Genomic DNA, 22017 nt, shown 5'->3' with positions numbered 1-22017 from the left:
AAAACAACTTCAGTGACATTTTAAAAATACCTTGCAAATCTCTGGATGTCCGGCTCACTAGGAGACAGCTGGGTTTTCCTGTGTGCCTCTTCCTTCGGCCTGTGGTCAGCCATGTTGTGATTTTAGATGAGCAGAGGAAGGTAAGGTTGAGAAGAGTCTTTTAATGCCTCCCAGAGAGTTGTGGGCATTGTACTAGAATGTAATGAACAATAGTTTGTTGAAGGATTACTCTATAAGTAAAACTTAATTGGTATCAATTGAGTTGTCCATGCATTTTATTCCATAAAATTCTCATGGTCTGCTTGGCCCTTTGAATGACTCTTTTGCCCTTGAATGGTCTTAGAACACCATGTATTGATCATTTGGGAAATACTAGTTAGACAAATGTTCTAAGACATTTGGCTGTCCTTTGACATATCTCTGTGTATATGAACGAATCCCACCATCATTTCAACTTCTGATGTCTTTTTTAGCCCAAGGAAGTTAGTGAGTCTCACACTAGTGGTTAGAAGCTTCTTGGACTTCCGAGAGGACAGGAAGTCATATGGAACCATGTTTGTACCTGGCTTCTACTTGCCAGCCAGCCAGGGACCCTCTAATTATCATCTTCCCAGGAACTAAATGAAAAAGGGTCAAAATGGACAATGGATTCAGTACGTTATGTGTTCCTGGTAAGTGCTCACATGCGACATGTATTGGCTGTAGGCCAGTGTGAGGGCTAGAATGGGTTTGGAGAAGCACTGAGGTGGTCACCCATACTAACTAAACTTGTCTTTCATCATCATATGATGGCTGCCGATTGGTGTGTATTTCTTACCTGGCCAGAGACCTGCCTGGCCCTTTGGAAAGTCAGAGCTATAGATGGACAAGAGGAAGCAGCTCTTCCCCATCCCTTACCTCCTCGTACCTGCTTTTGCACCTGTCACATGGTGTGACGTACGTACACCCCACCCACACTGGTGCTTCTTTGCTGACCCTCTGACCAGAATGCTGCCCGCAGATCAGTGTCGGGCGTAAAGCATTTGTTGATTGAGTGCATTCAGAAGGGATTTATTTTGAGTAGTGCTCGGGATGTGATTTGAAAGAGCAAAAAAGTGTGCTTTATCATGCCAGCTTTTGAACTGTACAGGGGCCAGATGTGGCTTTTTTCTAAATTTTCACTTGTTCAAGGAATTTTTTTGTTGAGGCAAGACTCACACTAGCCCTGGCTGACCTGACTCTAGTTCAGGCTGGCCTTGAACTCCTAGCAGTTCTCCTACCTCAGCCTCCCAAGTGGAGCACTGGGATGAAAACAGACGAATGCTGAGCAGTGTGTCCTGGGCCCCTGGGTCCAGCATTCCGTGAGTGTGCTGTGCTCTGCCTTGCAGATGTTCCTCCTGCGGATCAAGAGAAGCTTTTCATCCAGAAGTTACGGCAGTGTTGTGTCCTCTTTGACTTTGTTTCCGACCCATTGAGCGACCTGAAGTGGAAGGAAGTGAAGCGAGCCGCGTTAAGTGAGATGGTAGAATATATCACCCACAATCGGAATGTGATCACAGAGCCCATTTACCCAGAGGTCGTCCACATGGTAAGTGCCCGCAGCCTCCACAGCCTGTCACCATGCAGAGCCGCATGTCCTCAGGGCAGCTGCGACCCTCTAGCCCACACAAATGTGCTTGTTCTGGGAAGAACAAATGCTTTCTGTGCCACACGTCCTGGACGACGGGATCATCATAGAGGAACTGGTTACCTGCATCTGATCCTCACAGCTGCCCTGTGCAGGACGGCTAGAACTTTTAATTCCATTTGTTGTTACATCTGTAAATGCTTTTGTTTTTCAGAATGCAAATAGTGTTGCACACTCATGTGGTTTTGAAGTAAACGTTGTTAATACATGTGATGATGGGGTAGAGTCAAACTGTCACTGGGCCAAACTGATTGGCTGAGAAGGCCTTCATCCCTCGGTGCTGGGATCAGGAGGGTGCCTCCTGGCTGGCTGAGACTGGCTGTCATCTTGAAGTTCATCTGAGCAGGTGTGTCGTGCTCAGTACCAGACTCGGGCCTCTAATGTCTCCATCCTCACGGCCTGTTCCAGGTGTTTCTGTGGCTCTACTAACTTCATCCTGGTTACCTCAGGCAGCGCCACCTGGACCCATTCACAGCTCCTCCTTGGCACTGCGCTTCAGTTTTCTGAGACTTTTTCTGAATTGTTTCTAGTTTATCTTCCTTTGACATTAGTCATCCCCACCCTCTAGTTGTTGGTGTGTCACTGTTGCTTGATACAGAATTTAATTCCTGAGTTTTTGTTGAACACTTCCTCAACTACTGTTTTTTCCCCCGACTGCAGAGTTGACTAGACTCACTGGCCTAAAATGCTTTTATTTCTACTTTAGTATGCTTGCCTTAGGGAAAGACGACAGGACATTCTTTTGTAGTCCAGCTGTGTGTGTCAGATGTGATCTGCTTGATGGTTTTAAGCTACTACTGGTCCTGGAACTTGAGAATGTACTAGTGTGGCGCTCTGTGGTAACGTGGCCCGAGCCACACCTAAAGCAGGCGATCAGCACACAGCGGAAGGCACGGCTCGGAGACGCACACAGGCCAGGCTTGTTCTTCCTTAACTCCAGCTCTCACTGCAGTACGCCACCCTGAAACTCACATTTTTTTCTACAACTTTTTTTTTTAAACATTTTTATTTATTTGAGAGAGAGAGACAGAAAGAAGCAAACAGAGAGGCAGATACACAGAAAGAATGGACACGCCAGGGCCTCCAGCCACTGTAAACAAACTCCAGAGTCGTGCACCCCCTTGTGCCTCTGGCTTACATGGGTCCTGGGGAATTGAACCGGGGTTATTTGGCTTTGTAGGCAAATGCCTTAACCGCTAAGCCATCTCTCCAGCCCTTTCCTACAACTTTTATGGGTTTATTGTTCACATAGCTGTTTGTTTTAAGGCAGAATCTCACTCTAGTCGAGGCTGACCTGGAACTCACTCTGTAGCTGCCTTGAACTATTAGTGATCCTCCTACCTCAGCCTCTAGAGTGCTGGAATTAAAGGTGTGCACCACCATGCCAGGACTATTTTTTTAATTGTTGCTTGTGTGTGTGTGCATGCGCACGTCTATGTGCCCTTGTGTGTGTGAGAGAGAGCAAGAGCAAGCATGTCTGTGCCCTTGTGGCACCCCACACACTCACCTGTGACGGGTTGTTCACCTGCAGAGGCCAGAGTGGGATGCTGGGAATACTGCTTCATCACTCTTCCATCTCTTCCTATATTGAGCCAGAGTCTCGTTTTTCTCTAAAAATTCTCAGGTCTCTGTGGAAGTGGGGCTACAGGTGTGCATGACCACACATAGCTGTTGAGTGAAATCTGGAAATTTGAAATCTGAATTTGAACCCTTCAGGCCCGCATGCTTGTGCAGGAAGTCCATTTAACCCCTGAGCTATTTTCATTTCCAGTGCTTATTTTCTCTTCAAATTAAATCTATTTCTTGGTATCTATTAATTTTATTAATATGTAAATTACAGTATATAAGATTTCTCTCATCTCTGTGCATATGAATGAATCCCACCATCATTTCAACTTCTGGTGTCTTTTTTAGCCCAAGGAAGTTAATGAGTCTCACACTAGTGGTTAGAAGCTTCTCAGACTTCCGAAAGCACAGGAAGTCATATGGAACCGTGTTTGAAGCTGGCTTCTACTTGCCAGCCAGATTGGTACTCTTTTTCTTTCTTTCTTTCTTTCTTTCTTTTTTTTGGTGTTTTGAGGTAGGGTCTCACGGTGATCCTCCTACCTCTGCCTCCCTAGTGCTGGGATTAAAGGCGTGCGCCACCATGCCCGGCCCCAATTGGTACTCTTGAACCCAAGAAGGAAGAGTGTCTGACTTGGGTCAGATGCCTATCCTTGAAACAAGCATGCTCCAAACCATAGACTCAGTTCCTCATTCACTGTAGCATTGTGCATTCCAGAACCATGTAGGACACGGAACACTCTGGAAACTGTTGTCTTAGACCAAGCAGTCGCCGTTTCTCCTCCCTGTTAAATGGTTTCCTGCCTAGATTCTCCACTTGTGTTTTAACTTTGTTCCCTTCTCCCTGGAGTTGAGCATTTTGCTCTTAGAAGAATTTGTCACATATTTGCTGAGCATCCACGGAGTGTCAGGTACTCCTAGAGGAAAAGGTACGGTCACAGAAATTTGCCTCTTGAGGCTTTTGTTTCCTTGTAGGAGACAAGTATGAAGCCAGGGCCGTCACTTCACTGGAGGCAGCACTGTGGAAAAGAGAGACCCAGGATGAGTAGCTTAGTTTCACGGCTGAGGATATGATTTCTGTTCATGTGGGCAAGAAGAAAGTCCAGAGAAACCCATGAACCAGTCAGACTGTCCCATGAAGGCATGTGTAGCTCAGGTCTTTTTGGTAGTCAGAGTGTAGGAGGCCCTGCTCGTCCCAGTCCTTTCTGCTCTCATTTGAAGTGCATTGATGAGAGGAGAAGGTCTTTCCCTGGCCTATTGTGTGAAGCTTTGAGATGGAATTGGAGTAGGAGAGGTTGGATTATAATTTTTTGAGACAAGCCCAATGAGTGCCCCTTTTATTACAAGAGAGAGGAAGAGGAAGGGAGAGAATTGGCATGCCTGGGCCTCCGACCACTGTAATTGAACTCCAGATGCATGTGCCACCTTGTGCACATGTGTGACCTTTCGTGCTTACGTCATCCTATGCATCTGGCTTATGAGGGAACTGGAGAGTGAAACATGGGTTCTTAGGTTTCGCAGGCAAGTGCCTTATCCACTAAGGCATCTCTCCAGCCATGGATTCAATTTTTTTGTTTTATTTGTTGCTATTATTTTATTTTTATGGAACTGACAATGTATTAGTTACTTTTCTCAGCACCATGACAAAATACCCAACAAAAACACCCTAAGGGTTTACGTTTGCTTGTGATTTCCGGTCTGTTACTCCATCATGTTGGGGAAGGCGTGGTGGCTCGCACTCTGTCCCTGGCAGCAGGAGCTTGTGTCATGTCTTATTTACACCTCAGTAGATCATGAAGCCCAGAGAGCACTCTGGCCAGAAGCAAGGCTAGGCTGTACCCCTCAAAGGCCCACCACAAGTGACCTACCTTCGCTAGCCACGCCTCCTACCCCAAAGGTTCCACAGCCCCCAAAACAGCACCAGTTAGAGGAAATCAAGTGAGCCTGAGGGGGATATTTTAAACCCACACTGTGAGAGTGCATTAATGAACGGTGCGATGAGGAAAGGAGGGCGGGAGGGAGTCTTAGGAGATGGACTTGGCTGTAACGTGTGACCCTCTCAAACATAGAGGGGATGGAATTCAGGCAACCAACTCAAAGCCTCCCCCACAGTGGCGCCTACTCCCATGTGCTGGTAAGGAAAACCTGGCCTCCTTGGTTCCTTTCTAATTGGAAGTTCTGCAGCCCACAGGGCTGGCCACTGGTCACTTAACACAGCCATTAGCCAGTACTTGAACTACTGTCTTACTTGCTTTTCTGTTTTGTTTTGTTCAAAGTATTTTTACAGACATTTATTTCTACCTAGAAACTCTGAAGAATCCAAAGTTCTGTAGAAATAAATACATTGTCTGTTACACTGGAATGATATGTGACTTTTAGCACATCTATTACAAAATTATTCTTATATCTTACCATTCGCCTCCCTTAAAATAGGATGATTTTTTAAATTAATTATTTATTTATTTGAGAGTGACAGACAGAGAAAGAAAGAGGCAGATAGAGATATACAGAGAATGGGCACGCTAGGGCCTCCAGCCACTTCAAACAAACTCCAGACGCGTGCGCCCCCTTGTGCATCTGGCTAAGAGGGGTCCTGGGGAGTCGAGCCTCGAACTGGGGTCCTTAGGCTTCACAGGCAAGCACTTAACCACTAAGACATTTCTCCAGCCCAGATGATTTTTAATATGAATACAAGTGTGTAACCATCATCACACCTAATGCGGCAATTTTTGGTCCTCCACAGGAATCCATGTTCACTGTAGTCACGCCATCACAGCCCCGCCACCGTCCTGCTCCCTGACTCAGCAGACGTCCTGGCCTCGCATGTTAGTGCGGTCACGCAGCATGCAGCACTCAGCAGAGTGTCTCAAGGCTAATCCAGATTGTAATATGTGCTTGTGTTTCATTCCCTTTTTTTTTTGACAAGTAACATTCCATTATGTGAAAGGCCACATGCATGTATGCGTTCATTCATTGTTGTCTGTTTTTAGGTTGTTTCTGGATATTGGCCCTTGCAGGTGGTTCTGCCTGGAACATTTACATACACACTGTTCTTGTGCGTTTTCATCTCTCCTGGGTATGGATGTAGCAGTAGAGTTGTTGGGTTGGATGCAACTCTGAATGCTTGACAGTTTTAAGAACTGCCAGGCTGTTGTTAAAGTTGCTACACCATTTTAAACTCCTGTCTTTAAACTCCATCTTTGATTCCAGTGTCCCCGTGTGCAGAAAGTGGCATCTTGTTATGGTTCAGATTTGCATTCTCAAGCAAGCACCTGATGGGCAGAGCATCTTCTCACGTGGGCTGTGTGGTTCCTCAGATGCCAGCCTTCCACAGCCCATGGCGAGTGGCCTTTCCCTTGCAAGTACAGAAGCCGCAGAATCCAGTCAGAGGTCTTGGCGCACAGGCACGCCCCATAAACTCCACTGTCACTCCATTTAGTCAGATCATCAGAGTTCTCAATTAAATTATCTACTGACCTGTTTTTAGGCATGGACATTCTTCTGGTAGTTAAAATGCTGATGGAAAAACCAAGTAGAGGTGCATTTAAGGCTCAAAAGTAACACTGCTTTGTTAATAGTACTTAAGTAAAACTTAAGTTTTGGAACTGTACTCTCAAAATCTGAAGGGTGGGCTGAGGAGATGGCTCATAAAGGTGCTGGTTTAGAAAGCCTGTCAGCCTCAATTCAACTCCTCAGCACCCACAGAAAGCCAGATGCACAAAGTGGCACATGTATCTGGAGTTTGTAGTAGCAGGAGGCCCTGGTGTGACCTCCCTCCCTCTACCTTCCTCTGTCTCTGCTTGCAAATAAATAAATTAAAGTATTTTTTGAAAAATCTGACTTTGGCATGGTGGTCCATGCCTTTAATCTCAGCACTACAGTAGAGAGTCAGAGGTAAGAGGACTGTTGTGAGCTCAGAACCAGCCTGGAACTACAGAGTGAGTTCCAGATCAGCCTGGGCTAAAGTGAGAGCTACCTTTAAAAAGAAAGAAAGAAAAATCTGAAGAATGGATCTATGCCCCAATTTCACATAGGATTTTAAAAGGTTCAAGTCCCTTAATCCCTACAAAATCTGAACTTTAAAATCTTTTTTAATCTTCTTAGTCAGGACTCTCATGCAGGTCAGTGGTTCCCCAGGCTCTTGGTCCTGGTCCCAGAGGCCCTGTCAGAGGATCTTCCTTCCTTATTGTTGACGTGTGCACATGGTGCAGGAGCCACAGCAGGATGATTGCTGACCCCTCAGCAAGGAGCCAGACAGTGGCACTAAGCTGCCCCAGTTCATTCACCACACACACCACAGTGAGAAACACAGAGGAGAATGACTGGTGTTACTCTCTCATGACTGGTTAATGCCCATCTGTGGGGAGGAGACCCAAGCTAACGTGCTGGTCAAGGGGAAAGGCACAGGCTGGAGAGATGGCTCAGTGGTTAAGGTGCTTGCCTGCAGAGCCTAATGACCCAAGTTTAACTCCCAGTACCCACATAAAGCCGGATGCAGAAAATAGTGCATGCATGTATCTGGAGTCTTTGTTTGCAGTGGCTGGAGGCATTTGCACACCCATTCTCTCTTTCTGTCTCTCTTTTGTGTTTCTGCTTGCAAATAAATAAAATTATTTTAAAGATAAAATTTAGGGCCGGAGGGATGGCTTATCAGTTAAGGCACTTGCCTGCAAAGCCGAAGTACCCAGTTTTGATTCCCCAGGGCCCACATAAGCCAGATGCACAAGGTGACACATGCATCTGGAGTTCATCTGCAGTGGCTGGAGGCCCTGCTGCATTCGCTTTCTCGCTGACTGTCGCTCTCTGTCTCAGTAAAAATAAAATAAAATAATTAAATAAAATATAATTTTTTAAAAGAGGGAAGGCACTTGTGGAGTTGCTTTTGAACTTTCTATCATTCTTCTTATATGTACATATATGTTTTTTATATTAATATTTTATTTTTATTTATTTGAGAGAGAGGAAGACACTGGTGGGGTAGAGAGAGAGAAGGCCCTCCAGCCACTGCAGACGAGCTCCAGATGCATGCGTCCCCTTGTGCATCTGGTTAACATGGGTTCTGGGGAATCAAACCTGGGTCCTTTGGCTTTGCAGGCAAGTGCCTTAATCGCTAAGCCATCTCTCCAGCCCTATATAAATATTTTTTATGTAGGTTGTAGTCTTGTATCTCCTCATCCCCATTTCCCTGAGGACCCACCTCAGTAGGATCCTTGGTATTCACTGTGAGGTACCTATCTATCTTAGTTTGTTGTTTTTGGGGGGGTGGCAACTTGCTATCATTTTCATGAGAACTGTTTATGTCTTTAAAAAAAAAAAAGGCAAATCCAGGATTCACATTTCAGTATTTAGCAAACATTCTCTCAAAAAAGAAACAAAATGAGAATGTAGTATCCAGGAAAAAAAAACAAAAAACAAAAGAAAACCTGACAGTGTTTGGTGTTCATGACAACATCTGAACTTCTGTAGGAATGCAGAGCTTGGTGGTGCTGGTAGTGAGCGTGGTGTGCATGTGCACGTGGTGCTGGTGGTGAGCGTGGTGTGCATGTGCACGTGGTGCTGGTGGTGAGCGTGGTGTGCATGTGCACGTGGTGCTGGTGGTGAGCGTGGTGTGCATGTGCACGTGGTGCTGGTGGTGAGCGTGGTGTGCATGTGCACGTGGTGCTGGTGGTGAGCGTGGTGTGCATGTGCACGTGGTGCTGGTGGTGAGCGTGGTGTGCATGTGCACGAGGTGCTGGTGGTGAGCGTGGTGAGCATGTGCACGTGGTGCTGGTGGTGAGCGTGGTGTGCATGTGCACGTGGTGCTGGTGGTGAGCGTGGTGTGCATGTGCACGTGGTGCTGGTGGTGAGCGTGGTGTGCATGTGCACGTGGTGCTGGTGGTGAGCGTGGTGTGCATGTGCACGTGGTGCTGGTGGTGAGCGTGGTGTGCATGTGCACGTGGTGCTGGTGGTGAGCGTGGTGTGCATGTGCACGTGGTGCTGGTGGTGAGCGTGGTGAGCATGTGCACGTGGTGCTGGTGGTGAGCGTGGTGTGCATGTGCACGTGGTGCTGGTGGTGAGCGTGGTGTGCATGTGCACGTGGTGCTGGTGGTGAGCGTGGTGTGCATGTGCACGTGGTGCTGGTGGTGAGCGTGGTGTGCATGTGCACGTGGTGCTGGTGGTGAGCGTGGTGTGCATGTGCACGTGGTGCTGGTGGTGAGCGTGGTGTGCATGTGCACGTGGTGCTGGTGGTGAGCGTGGTGTGCATGTGCACGTGGCGCTGGGAATCGGAGCCCGGGCCTCGTGCCTGCACTACAAGAACTTTACCCCTTTGTATTTCCCCAGCCCCTCAAAAAATGGGTTTTTTAAAATACTTTTATTTATCTGCAAGCAAAGAGGAAGGAAAGGAAGGGCACACCAGGGCCTCTTACCACTACAAACTAACTCCAGACTCATGCACCATGTTGTACAGCTGGCTTTATGTGGTTACTGGGCATCAGACTTTTCAAACAAGTGCTTTTAACCACTGAACCATCTCCCCAGCCAATTTTTTAAAAATACTTTCATTTATTTATTTGAGAGGGCCAGAGAGAATGGGCACACCAGGACCTCCTACTGCTGCTGCAAACTAACTCCAGACTCATGCCACTTTGTACATCTGAGTTTATGTGGATACTGGGAATTGAACCCAAACTTGTTAGGCTCTGTAAGCAAGTACCTTTAACCACTGAGAAATCTCTCCAGCCTAAAAAAAAAAAATTTTTTTTCAAGGTAGGATTCCACTGTGGCCCAGGCTGACCTGGAACACACTATGCAGTCTCAAGGTGGCCTCAAACTCTTGGTGATCCTCCTACCTTGGCCTCTTGAGTGCTAGGATTAAAAGCATGCACCACCACACCCAGCACGAAATGTTTTTTATCTTAACACCTATTGCTGTTTTATTTTTAACTCTAGTTTAATTTCCCATACATTAGGTATAACTCACTTCTGGAAAATATCATTAGATATAATTAGATACAATTTTCATAAGGGAAATGTCTTTAGGATCCTCAGTAATCTTGGGAAGTTTTAATAGGGTGATTAGATAAAAGTTTGGAACGACTCTTATAAAGCAGCCATCCTTGAAGACCGTGGCCTTCACACCAGCTGGATGCTCATCACAAGTCCAGCTTTGTGAGTCCTGGGCTCCACGTGCAAAAGCACACTCAGACAGGTGCATGTTCACCTGTTCACCAGTGAACCACATCACTTGTAGGCACACCTACCACAGGGTTAACAGAAACTTCGGGGAAGTCCTTGTGTCGTACCTCACCTTTGGATTGTCACTTTTCTGAGAGAAAAATTAAGCTCTTGAATTTCCTCTGCTGTTCATGCAGTGCCCATTCATGTGATGCCATTCTCTGCAACAGCCTGGGCACAGCAGGAAGGCATTCCCTCAAGTCCAAAGTGGAGTTGGCTGGATCACTGTAGTAGGCTGGCTTGGAGGAGCTTCATGTCACATGGCCCTCTGTGCTGGGGCACTGAACAGAACACAGCCCAGGAGCGAGCGTAGCTGCTGAAGCCCAGCCCCAGGCTTCCCGAGGCGCTCCAGTGAATGAGACGGCAGGGCCTACGCCCGCCCAGAGCCTGCCCGGGCCTGTCTGAGAGACAAGACCAGGCAGCAGACAGGCACTAAGTGGAGCTGAGCGCTGCTCAAGAGTTCTGCAGGGAGGGCATGTGAGGAGCCCAGGGCTCCTGGCACTGTTTGAAGGATGCGCTGGCCCATCTAGAGCCAGTGGGGGTGAAGAGAAGGGGTGCCAACAGGGATGGCAGTCCAAAAGCTCAAGTTGGAGAAAAGAAGACACTTGTATTGAATTTCGAGGCTGGAGTCCAGGCCCTAGGGCTTGGTGAGGTTTGTAGCCAGAGGCAGTTGTCTGAGTGGTAGGGGGCCCCCCTTTGCTGTGCTCTGAAGAGCATGTTGGGGGCATCTCAAGTGGAGGTGCTAAGGGACTGGCTGGGGCATTTCAGAGCAGAAATTGTGGAGTGTGCCTGTGGCTTGGATGACTGAGAAGCAGGCAGATGTCGGTGATGTTAGGGTAAGAGCAAGTTGGTGGTGGCCATGATTTGGGATATTCGGGGATTGGAGCCACCCAGGACTCTGACTTCCAGTGGGATGGTGACTCACTCAGTTGAGGGTGCACACACCCAGTTACGACGGCTCGTGCCCAAGGGGTTTACCAGATCATTCTTCGTCTGCAGACTTCGGAGCGGTTTTGTCCATGTCTGTTGTCCCTTGCCCAGTGTGAAGAAGCTGTTTTCTGAAGCACATATGTTTGGAGGCTGAGCTGGTCCATCTAGAGCCAGTGGGAATGAAGGGAAGGGGTGCCAGCAGAGAGGGCACTCCAAAAGCTCAAGCTGGAGAAAAGGAAACACTTGTATGGAATGAAGCGGAGCCCAGGCCCTGGGGCTTGGTGAGCTTATATAATGGTGGCTCCTGGACACCAAGGAAGGAATGGTCCTTGTTGGCACTGGCACAAACGGCTGGTGCCCAAATGTTGCCTGCCTGCTGTTGAGCCATTGCCATAGCTGGGGACGCGGGTGGTCTGCCCGTGACCCACCACACCACACCACACTCTGGCATTGGAAAAAATGACCAACCATATCAGGCCGAAAGATAGCTCCCAGCACTCCTTCCCATCCTCTGGAACTTACGCTCTTTCTGCCCTCTCTACCTCAGTGTTCCCCAAGCCCTGGAAGGGGCGCTAGCAATGGCACACAGCACTGACCATGGAGCAGTCACTGACAAAAGAGTAGTCTTTTATGATTTAGAGGGCTGGTATTAAAGGTGTGAGCCACCACACCCGCCTTATGGTCTGATATGTGTGTGTATACACACACACACACACACACATATACATACGCATGGTTAACCTTTGTCTTCACTTCACCCTCCTCCCCAGCTCCGCCCATCTCCACTTTCAACTACCTAGTTCATATGTGTTATTTTTTTTTTTTTTCAGAAAGCCACTAAGAAACCTTTAGGACAAGCAAGTTCATTGACTTTGATAATTTAAGGGGTGTGCCTGTGTTAAATGTATCCAGTTGGACACCTTTATTCTGTACAGTGAATTCTATGTCAGTTGCATAAAAGCTGGTTGTCTTTTCAAGATTAGGAAGGGTCTCTGGAATTCACTATGTCGTCTCAGACTGGCCTCCAACTCACAGTGATCCTCCTACCTCTGCCTCCCAAGTACTGGGATTAAGGGTGTGGTGCCACCCTAAAGCTGTTTTGTTTTGTTTTGTTTTTTATTATTTATTTATTTATGAGACAGAGAGAGATTGGGTGCTCCAGGGCCTCTAGCCACTGCAAACAAATTCCAGAGGCATGTGTCACCTTATCGGGCTTATGTGGGTTCTGGGGCATCGAACCCTGGTCCTTCGTAGGCAAGTGCCTTAACTGCTAAGCCATTTCTCCGGCCCTAAAGCTGGTTTCGTTAAACTCCAGTGTTGTTAATAATGGCTCGGTGTGGTGACACACACCCGTAATCCCAGCACTCAGGCACAGGCAAGAAGATCACTACAAGTTCCAGGTCAGTTTGGTCTACTTAGCAAGCTTGCCAGGGTTACATAGCAAGACCCCCATCTCCAGAAAGAGAAGTTGTGAGGCATTTCTTTTGAGCATGCTGGAGAGATTAATAAGCTGTTGAGGGGATTTGGAGCCAGTAGCTTTGCAGAGCATCTGGCCCACTGAATATCTTTCTGTAACTTTTAAAATTAATTTTAATTTATGTACAGCAGGATTTATTCACCTCAGTGACCTGTTTGGGGAGGTTTAATGAACAAATAGAGTGAGAAGACTGCCCACACACTCAAGGGCTGGCGCTTGTCAGCTTCCTAAGCAGCTGCCTTGCTGTTTTACAGAGTGGCTGTGCCATCTCTGTCCTCACTCCTCCAGCACTGAGAGTTCTGCTGTTCTGTGTCTGGCCCAAACTAGGTCTCCAGTCAGTCCCTCTGTCACACTGGTTTTTCAATATACATTTCCCTGAAGACTTGTAACACTGTGTAGTTTTCCTGTGCTTGTCCTGGGTATAGCTTCCTTAGTGAAGTGTGTCTTCAAATCATTCACCTGTGGTTTTGTTGTTTTCAGTGCTTATATCAGAACCCAGGACCTCACGCATGCCAAGCAAGAACTCTTTCACAGAATTTACACATATATTTTGAGGGTTTTTTTATTTAACATATTAGATCCTTTGCCAGACATGTGAATTGCAAATGCTTTTTCTCAGTCTACAGCTTACTTACTTTTTTTTTTTAATTTTTTTTTATTTTTATTTGAGATCGACAGACACAGAGAGAAAGACAGGTAGAGGGAGAGAGAGAGGATGGGCGCGCCAGGGCTTCCAGCCTCTGCAAACGAACTCCAGACGCGTGCGCCCCCTTGTGCATCTGGCTAACGTGGGACCTAGGGAACCGAGCCTCGAACTGGGGTCCGTAGGCTTCACAGGCAAGCGCTTAACCGCTATGCCATCTCTCCAGCCCCAGCTTACTTTCTTAACAGTATCTTTTACAGAGCAAATGTTTTTCGTTTATATGAAGTTTATGACTTTATCCTTTTATTGGTAGTACTTTTGGTGTCCTTTCTGGAGAGTCTTTGCCAACCCAAGCTCAAAGAGTTTACCTCTGTTTTTGTTCTAGTTTTGTTTTACACACTTAGGTCTATGATCCATTATGAGTAGATTCATCCTTTGGCATATGGCTGCTCTGTTGTGGAAGCCATTGCTGACGAGGCTGGCCGGTCTCGGGTGAGCTGCCTTGCCCCTCGTCAGGATCAGTTGGCCACATTGGTGGATCTGTCCTGGCCTCTGCTGTGTTCTCTGCTGTCTGACTGCGGGATTCTGTGCCCACCAGAACTGTGATAGTTGCCGTCACTCCAGTAAATGTTGAGGCTGAGATGTGTTGATCTTCCAGCTGCTCGTTTCCAGGTGTGTTGTGGCTCTTGCAGCTGTTTACCTTTCGGTTGTGTTTTAAAATCATTGTGGTTTTGCCCTTTTTCTCAACTTTACATACTTTTCATATTCATAAATAAGGTTTAGGTTTTTATTTGGGGGATGCCATTGCAAAACAGGGCTATTTATTCCTTACTTGTGATTATCCTTTAAATTTTAATTAATTTGGGCTGGAGGAATAGCTTAGTGGTTAAGGCACTTGCCTGCAAAGCCAAAGGACCCATGTTCAATTCCCCAGGACCCACGTAAGCCAGATACACAAGGTGACACATGCATCTGGAGTTCGTCTGTAGCAGCTGAAGGCCCTGCTGTGCCCATTCTTTCTCTCTATCTGCCTCTTTTTCTCTCAAACAAATAAAATAGAGTCTGTTTAAAAATTGTTAATTCATTTAGTATGTATATGCCTATGTAAGTGTTTGTGTATGTGAAGGCACACACATCTGACGGCCAGAGGACACGTATGTGACGGCACACATGTGAAGGCCAGAGGACATGTATGTGATGGCACACACATGTGAAGGCCAGAGGACACGTATGTGATGACACACACATGTGAAGGCCAGAAGACAATGTTCAGGCTGGTCTTGGTCTTCCACCTCATTGGAGGCAGAGTCTTGTTCACTGCTTCATATGTGAGCTTCTGGAAAATCCTCCTATATCCACCTCCCTTCTGGCCATGGGCACACTGGGCTTACAGCAGCTCAGCACAGCTTCTGGCTTTGTCCAGGGCCTGGGGGCCCGAACTCAGGTTCTCAGAGCTGTGTGGCCAGTGCTCTGTCCACTGCGCAGCCCCCGCGCGGTTCCTGCTTTTCTTGAGCCATTTGCTTATGACATGCCTTAGTGTGGCTGCCTTCGTCTTTCTTGTGTTTAGAATTTATAGTTTCCTCCTAATTTAAACAACTGTTTGGTTATTATCTTTCCAAAAGTATTTTTCTGGGGTGGGAATGATGGCTAATTGGTTAAGGCACTTTCCAGCAAAGCTTAGCGACCCTGGTTCAATTCCTAGTAGCCACATAAAGCCAGATACACAGAGTGGTGCATGTGTCTGGAGTTCATTTGCAGCAGCTAGAGGCCCTGGCACACCCATTTTCTTCCATCCATTCATTCTTCCCTCCACCTTTACAAATACTTGTTTAACAATGCTGTCGCCTCAGTTGGGGTCTCTAAGGACCCCAGGACCATGTGCAGGTCTTCTCAGAGCATCTCCGGCTCACTGATGCCTCTTCCTCGCTGCTGCCCGGTGCTTTCTGTGGCACCTCCTCCACCAGTGACGTTTTCAGCTCACGCGGCACACTTGTCCCTCCAGGAGTTGGGTTTCTATCTTTCTTACAGCTTCTGTATCTACCCCTTGCTTTAGGGACACACAGAATAGTCTCAGTACCTTTCTCTGCTGATTCTGACATCAGTGCCACCTGCAGCTCAGCTGTACTAGGGGCTTTCCCCGATGTGTCTGACAGCGCTCACCTGCTGGAGTGCCACATACTGGGGTGTTCTGTCATGTCCTCGAGGCTCACTTTGGGATGCACTTAAGTTATATGGAAACATATCCCTTCAGTTCTTGTGTTTGAGATACAACAGGACCAAAGCCATATTAATTAAGGGCTATATCATCACAGCCAAAACAAGATTCTTCTGGTTTTGGGTCACCATTTGTGATAGTTTCCAGTCTGCTTCATGGAACCAAGATCTCCTCTTCCCACCTCTCCCCAGGTACAGCCATCCATCAGCCAGGAGAGATCCAGGTCTGAGGGTGCTCGTGTCCCTCGGAAAATGGCACAGCATTTGCACATGACCTGCACACCCTCTGTGTACTTTTATCTCATGCTCTAAATCATCTCTTGCATGGCTTTAATTCCAGCACTGGGGAGGAGGATGTGAGTGTCGTTAGTTATTAAGCCACGGTGATGGTGGGTGGGTTGCGATAAGAGAAAAGCAACTGGTTCCTTTATTCCCAGAGTCTTCAAGCCTAAGCTAGTTGAATGCAGGAATGTGCAACCTGCAGACATAGAGCCACCTGTACCGGGTTCCCACGAATCTTTTGGGGGGTTTTCTTCACCTCTAGGAGCTTTGCTATGCATACTCAGCTGCTGATGGGGACCTTTGCAAATCTCAGAACGCTGTGCACAGCTCTGTCCGTGTGGGAGTCTCACCCCAGCATTGCGCGTAAAGACTGGAATCAGAGGCTGTCTGTGTCAGTCATAGCTCTGTGCTTTGCTCAGCTGGAGTTCAAGGGGATGGCATGGCAGCGGTTAGCAGCATGCCTGACTGGGAAGTAGTAAGTGTCCCAGCTGCAGAATGTCCCACGTCCTTCATTCATATTATGCTGGAGGCACACTATATTGTTTTGCTATTCTTATACTCCCCCACCTCTTCTTTGAGGCAGGATCTCACTGTAGCCCACACTGATCAAAACCTCACTCTATAGTCCAGGCTGGCCTTGAACTAAAGTGACTCTCCTACCTAAATCTACTGAGCGCTGGGATGATAGGTGTGAGCCACTATGTCCAGTCCTCACATTTTATGCCAATAAAAAACAATCAGTATATGCTGGGTGTGATGGCACACGCCTTTAATCCCAGCACTTGGGAGGCAGAGGTAGATGGATTGCCATGAGTTTGAGGCCACCCTGAGACTCCGTAGTGAATGCCAGGTCAGCCTGAGCTAGAGTGAGACCCTATCTCGAAAAAAGTTAAAAAAAAAAATCAGTATATGTAATAAAGTAAATCTGTTAGAATATTAATAGTGAAATTTGGGTGATCACTATCCACAGTACAGCTCTTTTAACTTCTTTATATTAAAATTGTCGTCATAAAATATTGAGAATATATCTTTCAGAATCCATTTAGAATTAACCTTTGGCCCACAGTAAATAATTTAAGATAAATTTCCTAAACCACCTTTTTGACTCCCCAAGACCCACATTAGCCAGATGCACAAAGGGGTGCATGTGTCTGGAGTTTGTTTGCAGTGGCTGGCAGCCCTGGTGCTCCCATTCTCTCTCTTTTTCTCTCTCTCCCTCTTTCTCTGATAAATAAATAAAATATTTTTTTTTAATCCTTTGATGTCCAGGTATGGTGGCACACACCTTTAATCCCAGTGGGAGGTAGAGGTAGGAGGATCACTGTGAGTTCAAGGCCACCCTGAAACTACAGAGTGAATTCCAGGTCAGCCTGGGCTAGAGTGAAACCCTATGTTGAAAAAAAAAAATTCATAGCCATGCGTGGAGGTGCACGCCTTTAATCCCAGCACTCAGGAGGCAGAGGTAGGAGCATTGCCGTGACTTCAAGGCCACACTGAGACTGCATAGTGAATTCTATAAAGATTTTTTAGATTTTTATTTCCCTAATTTGTGGGGGGGGGGAGGGAGGGAGGGAGGGAGAAAGGTGGTGAAGGTGATGTGTGTGTGAGAAAGAGGTAGGGAGGGAGAAAGGTGGTATGTGTGAGAGAGAGAAAGGGGGGAAGGGAGAGAGGCGGTGTGTGTGAGAGAGAGAGAGAGGAAGGGAGGGCGAGGTGTGTGTGCAGATGCTTGAATGAGCATGAGGAGACCAGCAGAGGGTGTCACGTCCTCCTCCCTTGCTTTTCCACCTTATTCCCAGAGACAGAGTCTCACCGAGCCTGAAGCTCATCTTCTTTTAGTTAGTCTGACTGACCAATAAGCCCCAGAGGCCCTCTTGCCTGTCCCCCTCAGCACTGGGGATACAAGCACACATGGCCATGCCCAGCCTCGTATGTGTACGCTATGGATTAAACTGAGGTCCTCATACTCTCACTCACTAAGCCGTCTCTCCAGCCCCCACCCCTCATATTTTCAACTATTATTTTAGAACATACAGGTTGAACGTCCACAATTTGAAAATCTGAAACCCAAACTCAGTGAATGTTTGCGCATCAACATGATACCACAAGTAGAAGATCCTACATCTGACCTAAACATGCTAAAAATATGTGTAAAATTAAGTACCTTTAATAAAATAGAAATTTATTGAGTTTATTTTCAAGTGATGTGTGTAAGGTATATATGAAGCATAAATGAATTTAGTGTTTAAACTCGTATCCCTAACACATCTCATTGTAGATACATAATAGTCCAGCATTTGAAGGTATCAGAAATACCTCAGTCCCAAGAATTTCAGGTGAGGAACAGTTAGCCTACATTGAAATAAACTGTAAATAATAGAAAGCTGGGGCTGGTGAAATGGCTTAGTGGTTAAGGTGTTTGCCTGGGAAGCCTAAGGACTCCAGTTCAATTCCCCAGGACCCAGATAAGCCAAGTGCACAAGGGGGTGCATGTGTCTAGAGTTACTTTGCAGTGGCTAAAGGCCCTGGTACACCCATTCGTTCTCTCTATCTGCCTCACTTTCTTTCTTTCCCTCCCTCCCTGCTCCCCCATAAATAAATATTTTAAAAAATTAAAAAGCTGGGGTGGAGAGATGTCTTTAGTGGTTAAGGCACTTGCCTGTGAAGCCTAGGGATCTGTGCTCGACTCTCCAGACAGACACACAAAGTGACACAAGTGCTTAAGGTGGCGCATGCACACAGGGGCACACACAGCTGGAGTTCAAGTGCAGTGACTGGAGGCCCGGCGTGCCAATTCTCTTTCCCTGTCACTCTCCTGCTTTCTCTCGTGTGTGTGTGTGTGTGTGTGTGTGTGTGTGTGTGTAAATTATTCAAATATAAGATTTTCTTTGTTTGCTTGTTTTTGGGGTTTTTTGGTTTTTGGGGTTTTTTTTAATTTTTTATTTATTTATTTGAGAGTGACAGACACAGAGAGAAAGACAGATAGAGGAAGAGAGAGAGAATGGGCGCGCCAGGGCTTCCAGCCTCTGCAAACAAACTCCAGACGCGTGCGCCCCCTTGTGCATCTGGCTAATGTGGGACCTGGGGAACCGAGCCTCGAACCGGGGTCCTTAGGCTTCACAAGCAAGCGCTTAACCGCTAAGCCATCTCTCCAGCCCTTGTTTTGTTTTTTGAGGTAGGGCCTCACTCTAGCCCAGGCTGACCTGTAATTCACTATGGAGTCTCAGGCTGGCCTCAAACTCACAGCAATCCTCCTACCTCTGCCTCCCAAGTGCTGGGATTAAAGGTATGAGCCACCATGCCCAGCTAAATATAAGAATTTTTTTAATACTCTATTTATTTATTTCAGAGAGAGAAAGAGGCAGAGAGAGAGAGAATGGGCATGCTGGGGCCTTCAGCCACTGTAAATGAACTTGAATTCCCGGTGCATGTGCCCCCTTGTGCATCTGGCTTACGTGGGTCCTAGGGAATTGAACCTGAGTCCTTTGGCTTCACAGGCAAATGCCTTAACTGCTAAGCCATCTCTCTAGTCCAAATGCAAGAATTTTTGTTTGTTTGTTTGTTTTTTGTGTTTTGAGGTAGGGTCTCACTCTAGCCCAGTCTGACCTAGAATTCACTCTGTAGTCTCAGAGTGGCCTTGAACTCATGTCAATTCTCCTACCTCTGCCTCCCAAGTGTTGGGATTAAAGGCATGTGCCACCATGCCCAGCAAGAATTTTAAACATAGTTGTTGTTTTTTTTTTTAAATACCATATTCTAGTGTCTGTTTGGAGGGAAAGTTGCATTTTTTAAAGCAACTGGCTGTGGAGAACAAGAGGAGTAGGTTCATGGGTAACAAGGCTCTGTTTCACTCTCCTTGAGTGTTTGGGGGCCCCGGGGGAGGGGGCCGCAGACGACAGGGGAAAGGCATTCAGCCCATCAAGCTGTATTTGGGATAAATGCTCCAGAGAAAATGAACAGCCTCATAGAAGAGCTTATAATTCAAGACCCAGTTAGGACTGTAATTACATCACAGCTGAGGGTTAGTGTTTAATCAGACATCTTTCACAGTTTTCAGGTAATTACTGGGTGGTGTGGCTAATAAGGTGACTGATGGGTACTCTTCCTGAGACAAATTTGAGGACCTACTGGGTGCCTGGTACTGGAATGCAACCGTGTGTGAAACACAAGCGTCCGTCTGCCTGGACAGCCAGCAAGTTCTAAGACTGCCTGTGGAAAGCAGCAGTCCCATCAAGTTCATCAAAGATTAAGTCAGCCATATGTTGGGGATTACATTCAGTTTGCAGGCCGCTCTGTGGGTTCCTTGTTTGTGTGCACATGTCAGTGCCACAGGAGAAGAGAAGGTTCCTTCACGCTTTGGATGTCATTAGTGGCTTTTGCCAGGGGCCTGTGCTTTCTAGCTGGCTTATGATTCCTAAGTACCAATCGTTTGTCTGTGGTGATGACATCTCCCTCCATTCAAGTTTCTAGTTGCTCTCTAGTTGGTGGCGGACAGGTCAGTGTAGTTTTGCCTTTAGTTTTGTATCTGATGGTCCAGCTGTGCTGGTCGGTCTGCACCTCTTTACTTTCAGGTATATTACTCTCAAACAAAAGACAGCTTCCTGGCTAAACAAACTTCTCAGAAATACATCTCTTAGCAGTTTAGCCTCTAGAACCTAATCACAAGCTATCCAAGAGAGAGCATTTGCAAGTAGCAATCCTTTGTCTTTGGTGCACTTGATGTCTTCTATTACACCACATTCACATGAATAAGCCAGGGGGAAGAGGAAGCAGGAGGCCAGTCCAGCCCTGTCGTTATGAACAGAAAGCTGGCCTGCCTTTCCTAGCACCTCTGGAATGAGACTAGCAGTGTTGTTTTGGAAAATATCCCAACCCACCTTAGTGTCCTCTGTTTTCCTGAACTGCACTCACGACACCGCTTAGGTGTTTTAGTAACTACGCAGAGGTATAGCAAGGATACATGGATTATGGAATTGTAACAATTTGCCATAAAATTGTTTCTCAAGCTATTTTGAGTTGCATTTAATTTGACAAATTTGGCAATTTGGAGTAAGTCCACAAGGTTGATTTAAGTACAAGTGGGTAGCCAGGGCCACCGTAGACAAGACGTGCGCTCTGATGCTACAGTCAGTCCATAGCCAGACCCAGGTGGCAGTGTGCATCACAGACACATACATGCTGTGATTGTCCTCGGAAGAGGCGGTCGCAGGCACTTAGCAAAGGCTGAGTGTCGACGATTGCTAAGGCAAGCGACTTTCCCACCGCTGAGTGCTCTGGCGGGCCTGCTGTGCGACTCCCATGGCAGCCCAGCAGAGCACGATGCAAGGATGCGCCCTGTCGGCACCTGGCCCAGGCGGGGTGTCAGTGTGGGCCTGCTCCTCAGCGCCACGCTGCCTCTCCCCTGTGTCTGTCTCTGTGCCCAGGCCTTCGTGTCTACTCTGAGTTTCATTCACTAGTCTATAACAAATGGGCGGAATCTGCACAGTACCCAGGCTTTCAACCCTTCGTTGCTGTGCATTCCATGGCATAATGCTGATGGTGCTCATCATCCACTGATCTGGACTGACTGTCCTCTACCCAATGCTGGGAGGGGCCGAGAGGCCTGCCAAGAAGGGAGACAAGCGCTTTCTCTGGTGGGTCTGAGCCTCAAGCCCAGGTAGGTGCCAACCTGGTAGAGCAGTGGTTTGTGCGGAGAGTCAACATGCGTGAACACACAGGGACTTACCTCTTCCAGCAAAGCCTCACCACTAAAGTTTCTGGGTGTGCCCGTCAGGGTTCTACTAGAGGCAACAGGAGAAGGAGAGGAATTGCAAGGTGGTCTGAACTCAGGGATGCTGGTGGGAAGCTCCCAGCAGGCAAGGCTGAGCACCACTTCATGGGTGGGATCTCTTCTATCCTTGTGGGTCCTTCACATTTTCAAGCAGACTCCTGTATCAAAGGCAGCTGACCACAAATGTCCACCCCTTCTATGAGCCACCTTCACAGGGACTCCCTGTCTGCTTGTACAGTAGGATACTCCAGCCTAGCCAA

General features: G+C 47.2%; 1 protein-coding gene across 10 annotated transcripts in view; it reads left to right on the top strand.

Moving 5' to 3' along the window:
* Ppp2r5c (protein phosphatase 2 regulatory subunit B'gamma) overlaps positions 1-22017 on the top strand; it is a 169214-nt gene that overhangs the window by 103055 nt on the left and 44142 nt on the right. For all 10 annotated transcript variants that reach the window (XM_045154882.1, XM_045154873.1, XM_045154876.1 and 7 more), the window contains one exon: positions 1368-1567. In XM_045154882.1, the coding sequence (XP_045010817.1) occupies positions 1368-1567 (200 nt within the window). The remainder of the gene's footprint in view (positions 1-1367; positions 1568-22017) is intronic.

Source organism: Jaculus jaculus, chromosome 7, assembly GCF_020740685.1.
Source record: "Jaculus jaculus isolate mJacJac1 chromosome 7, mJacJac1.mat.Y.cur, whole genome shotgun sequence".
In the NCBI taxonomy this organism is placed as follows: domain Eukaryota; kingdom Metazoa; phylum Chordata; class Mammalia; order Rodentia; family Dipodidae; genus Jaculus; species Jaculus jaculus.
The sequence above is the reverse complement of the archived record's forward strand: the minus strand, read 5'-3'. Positions and strand labels throughout refer to the sequence as shown.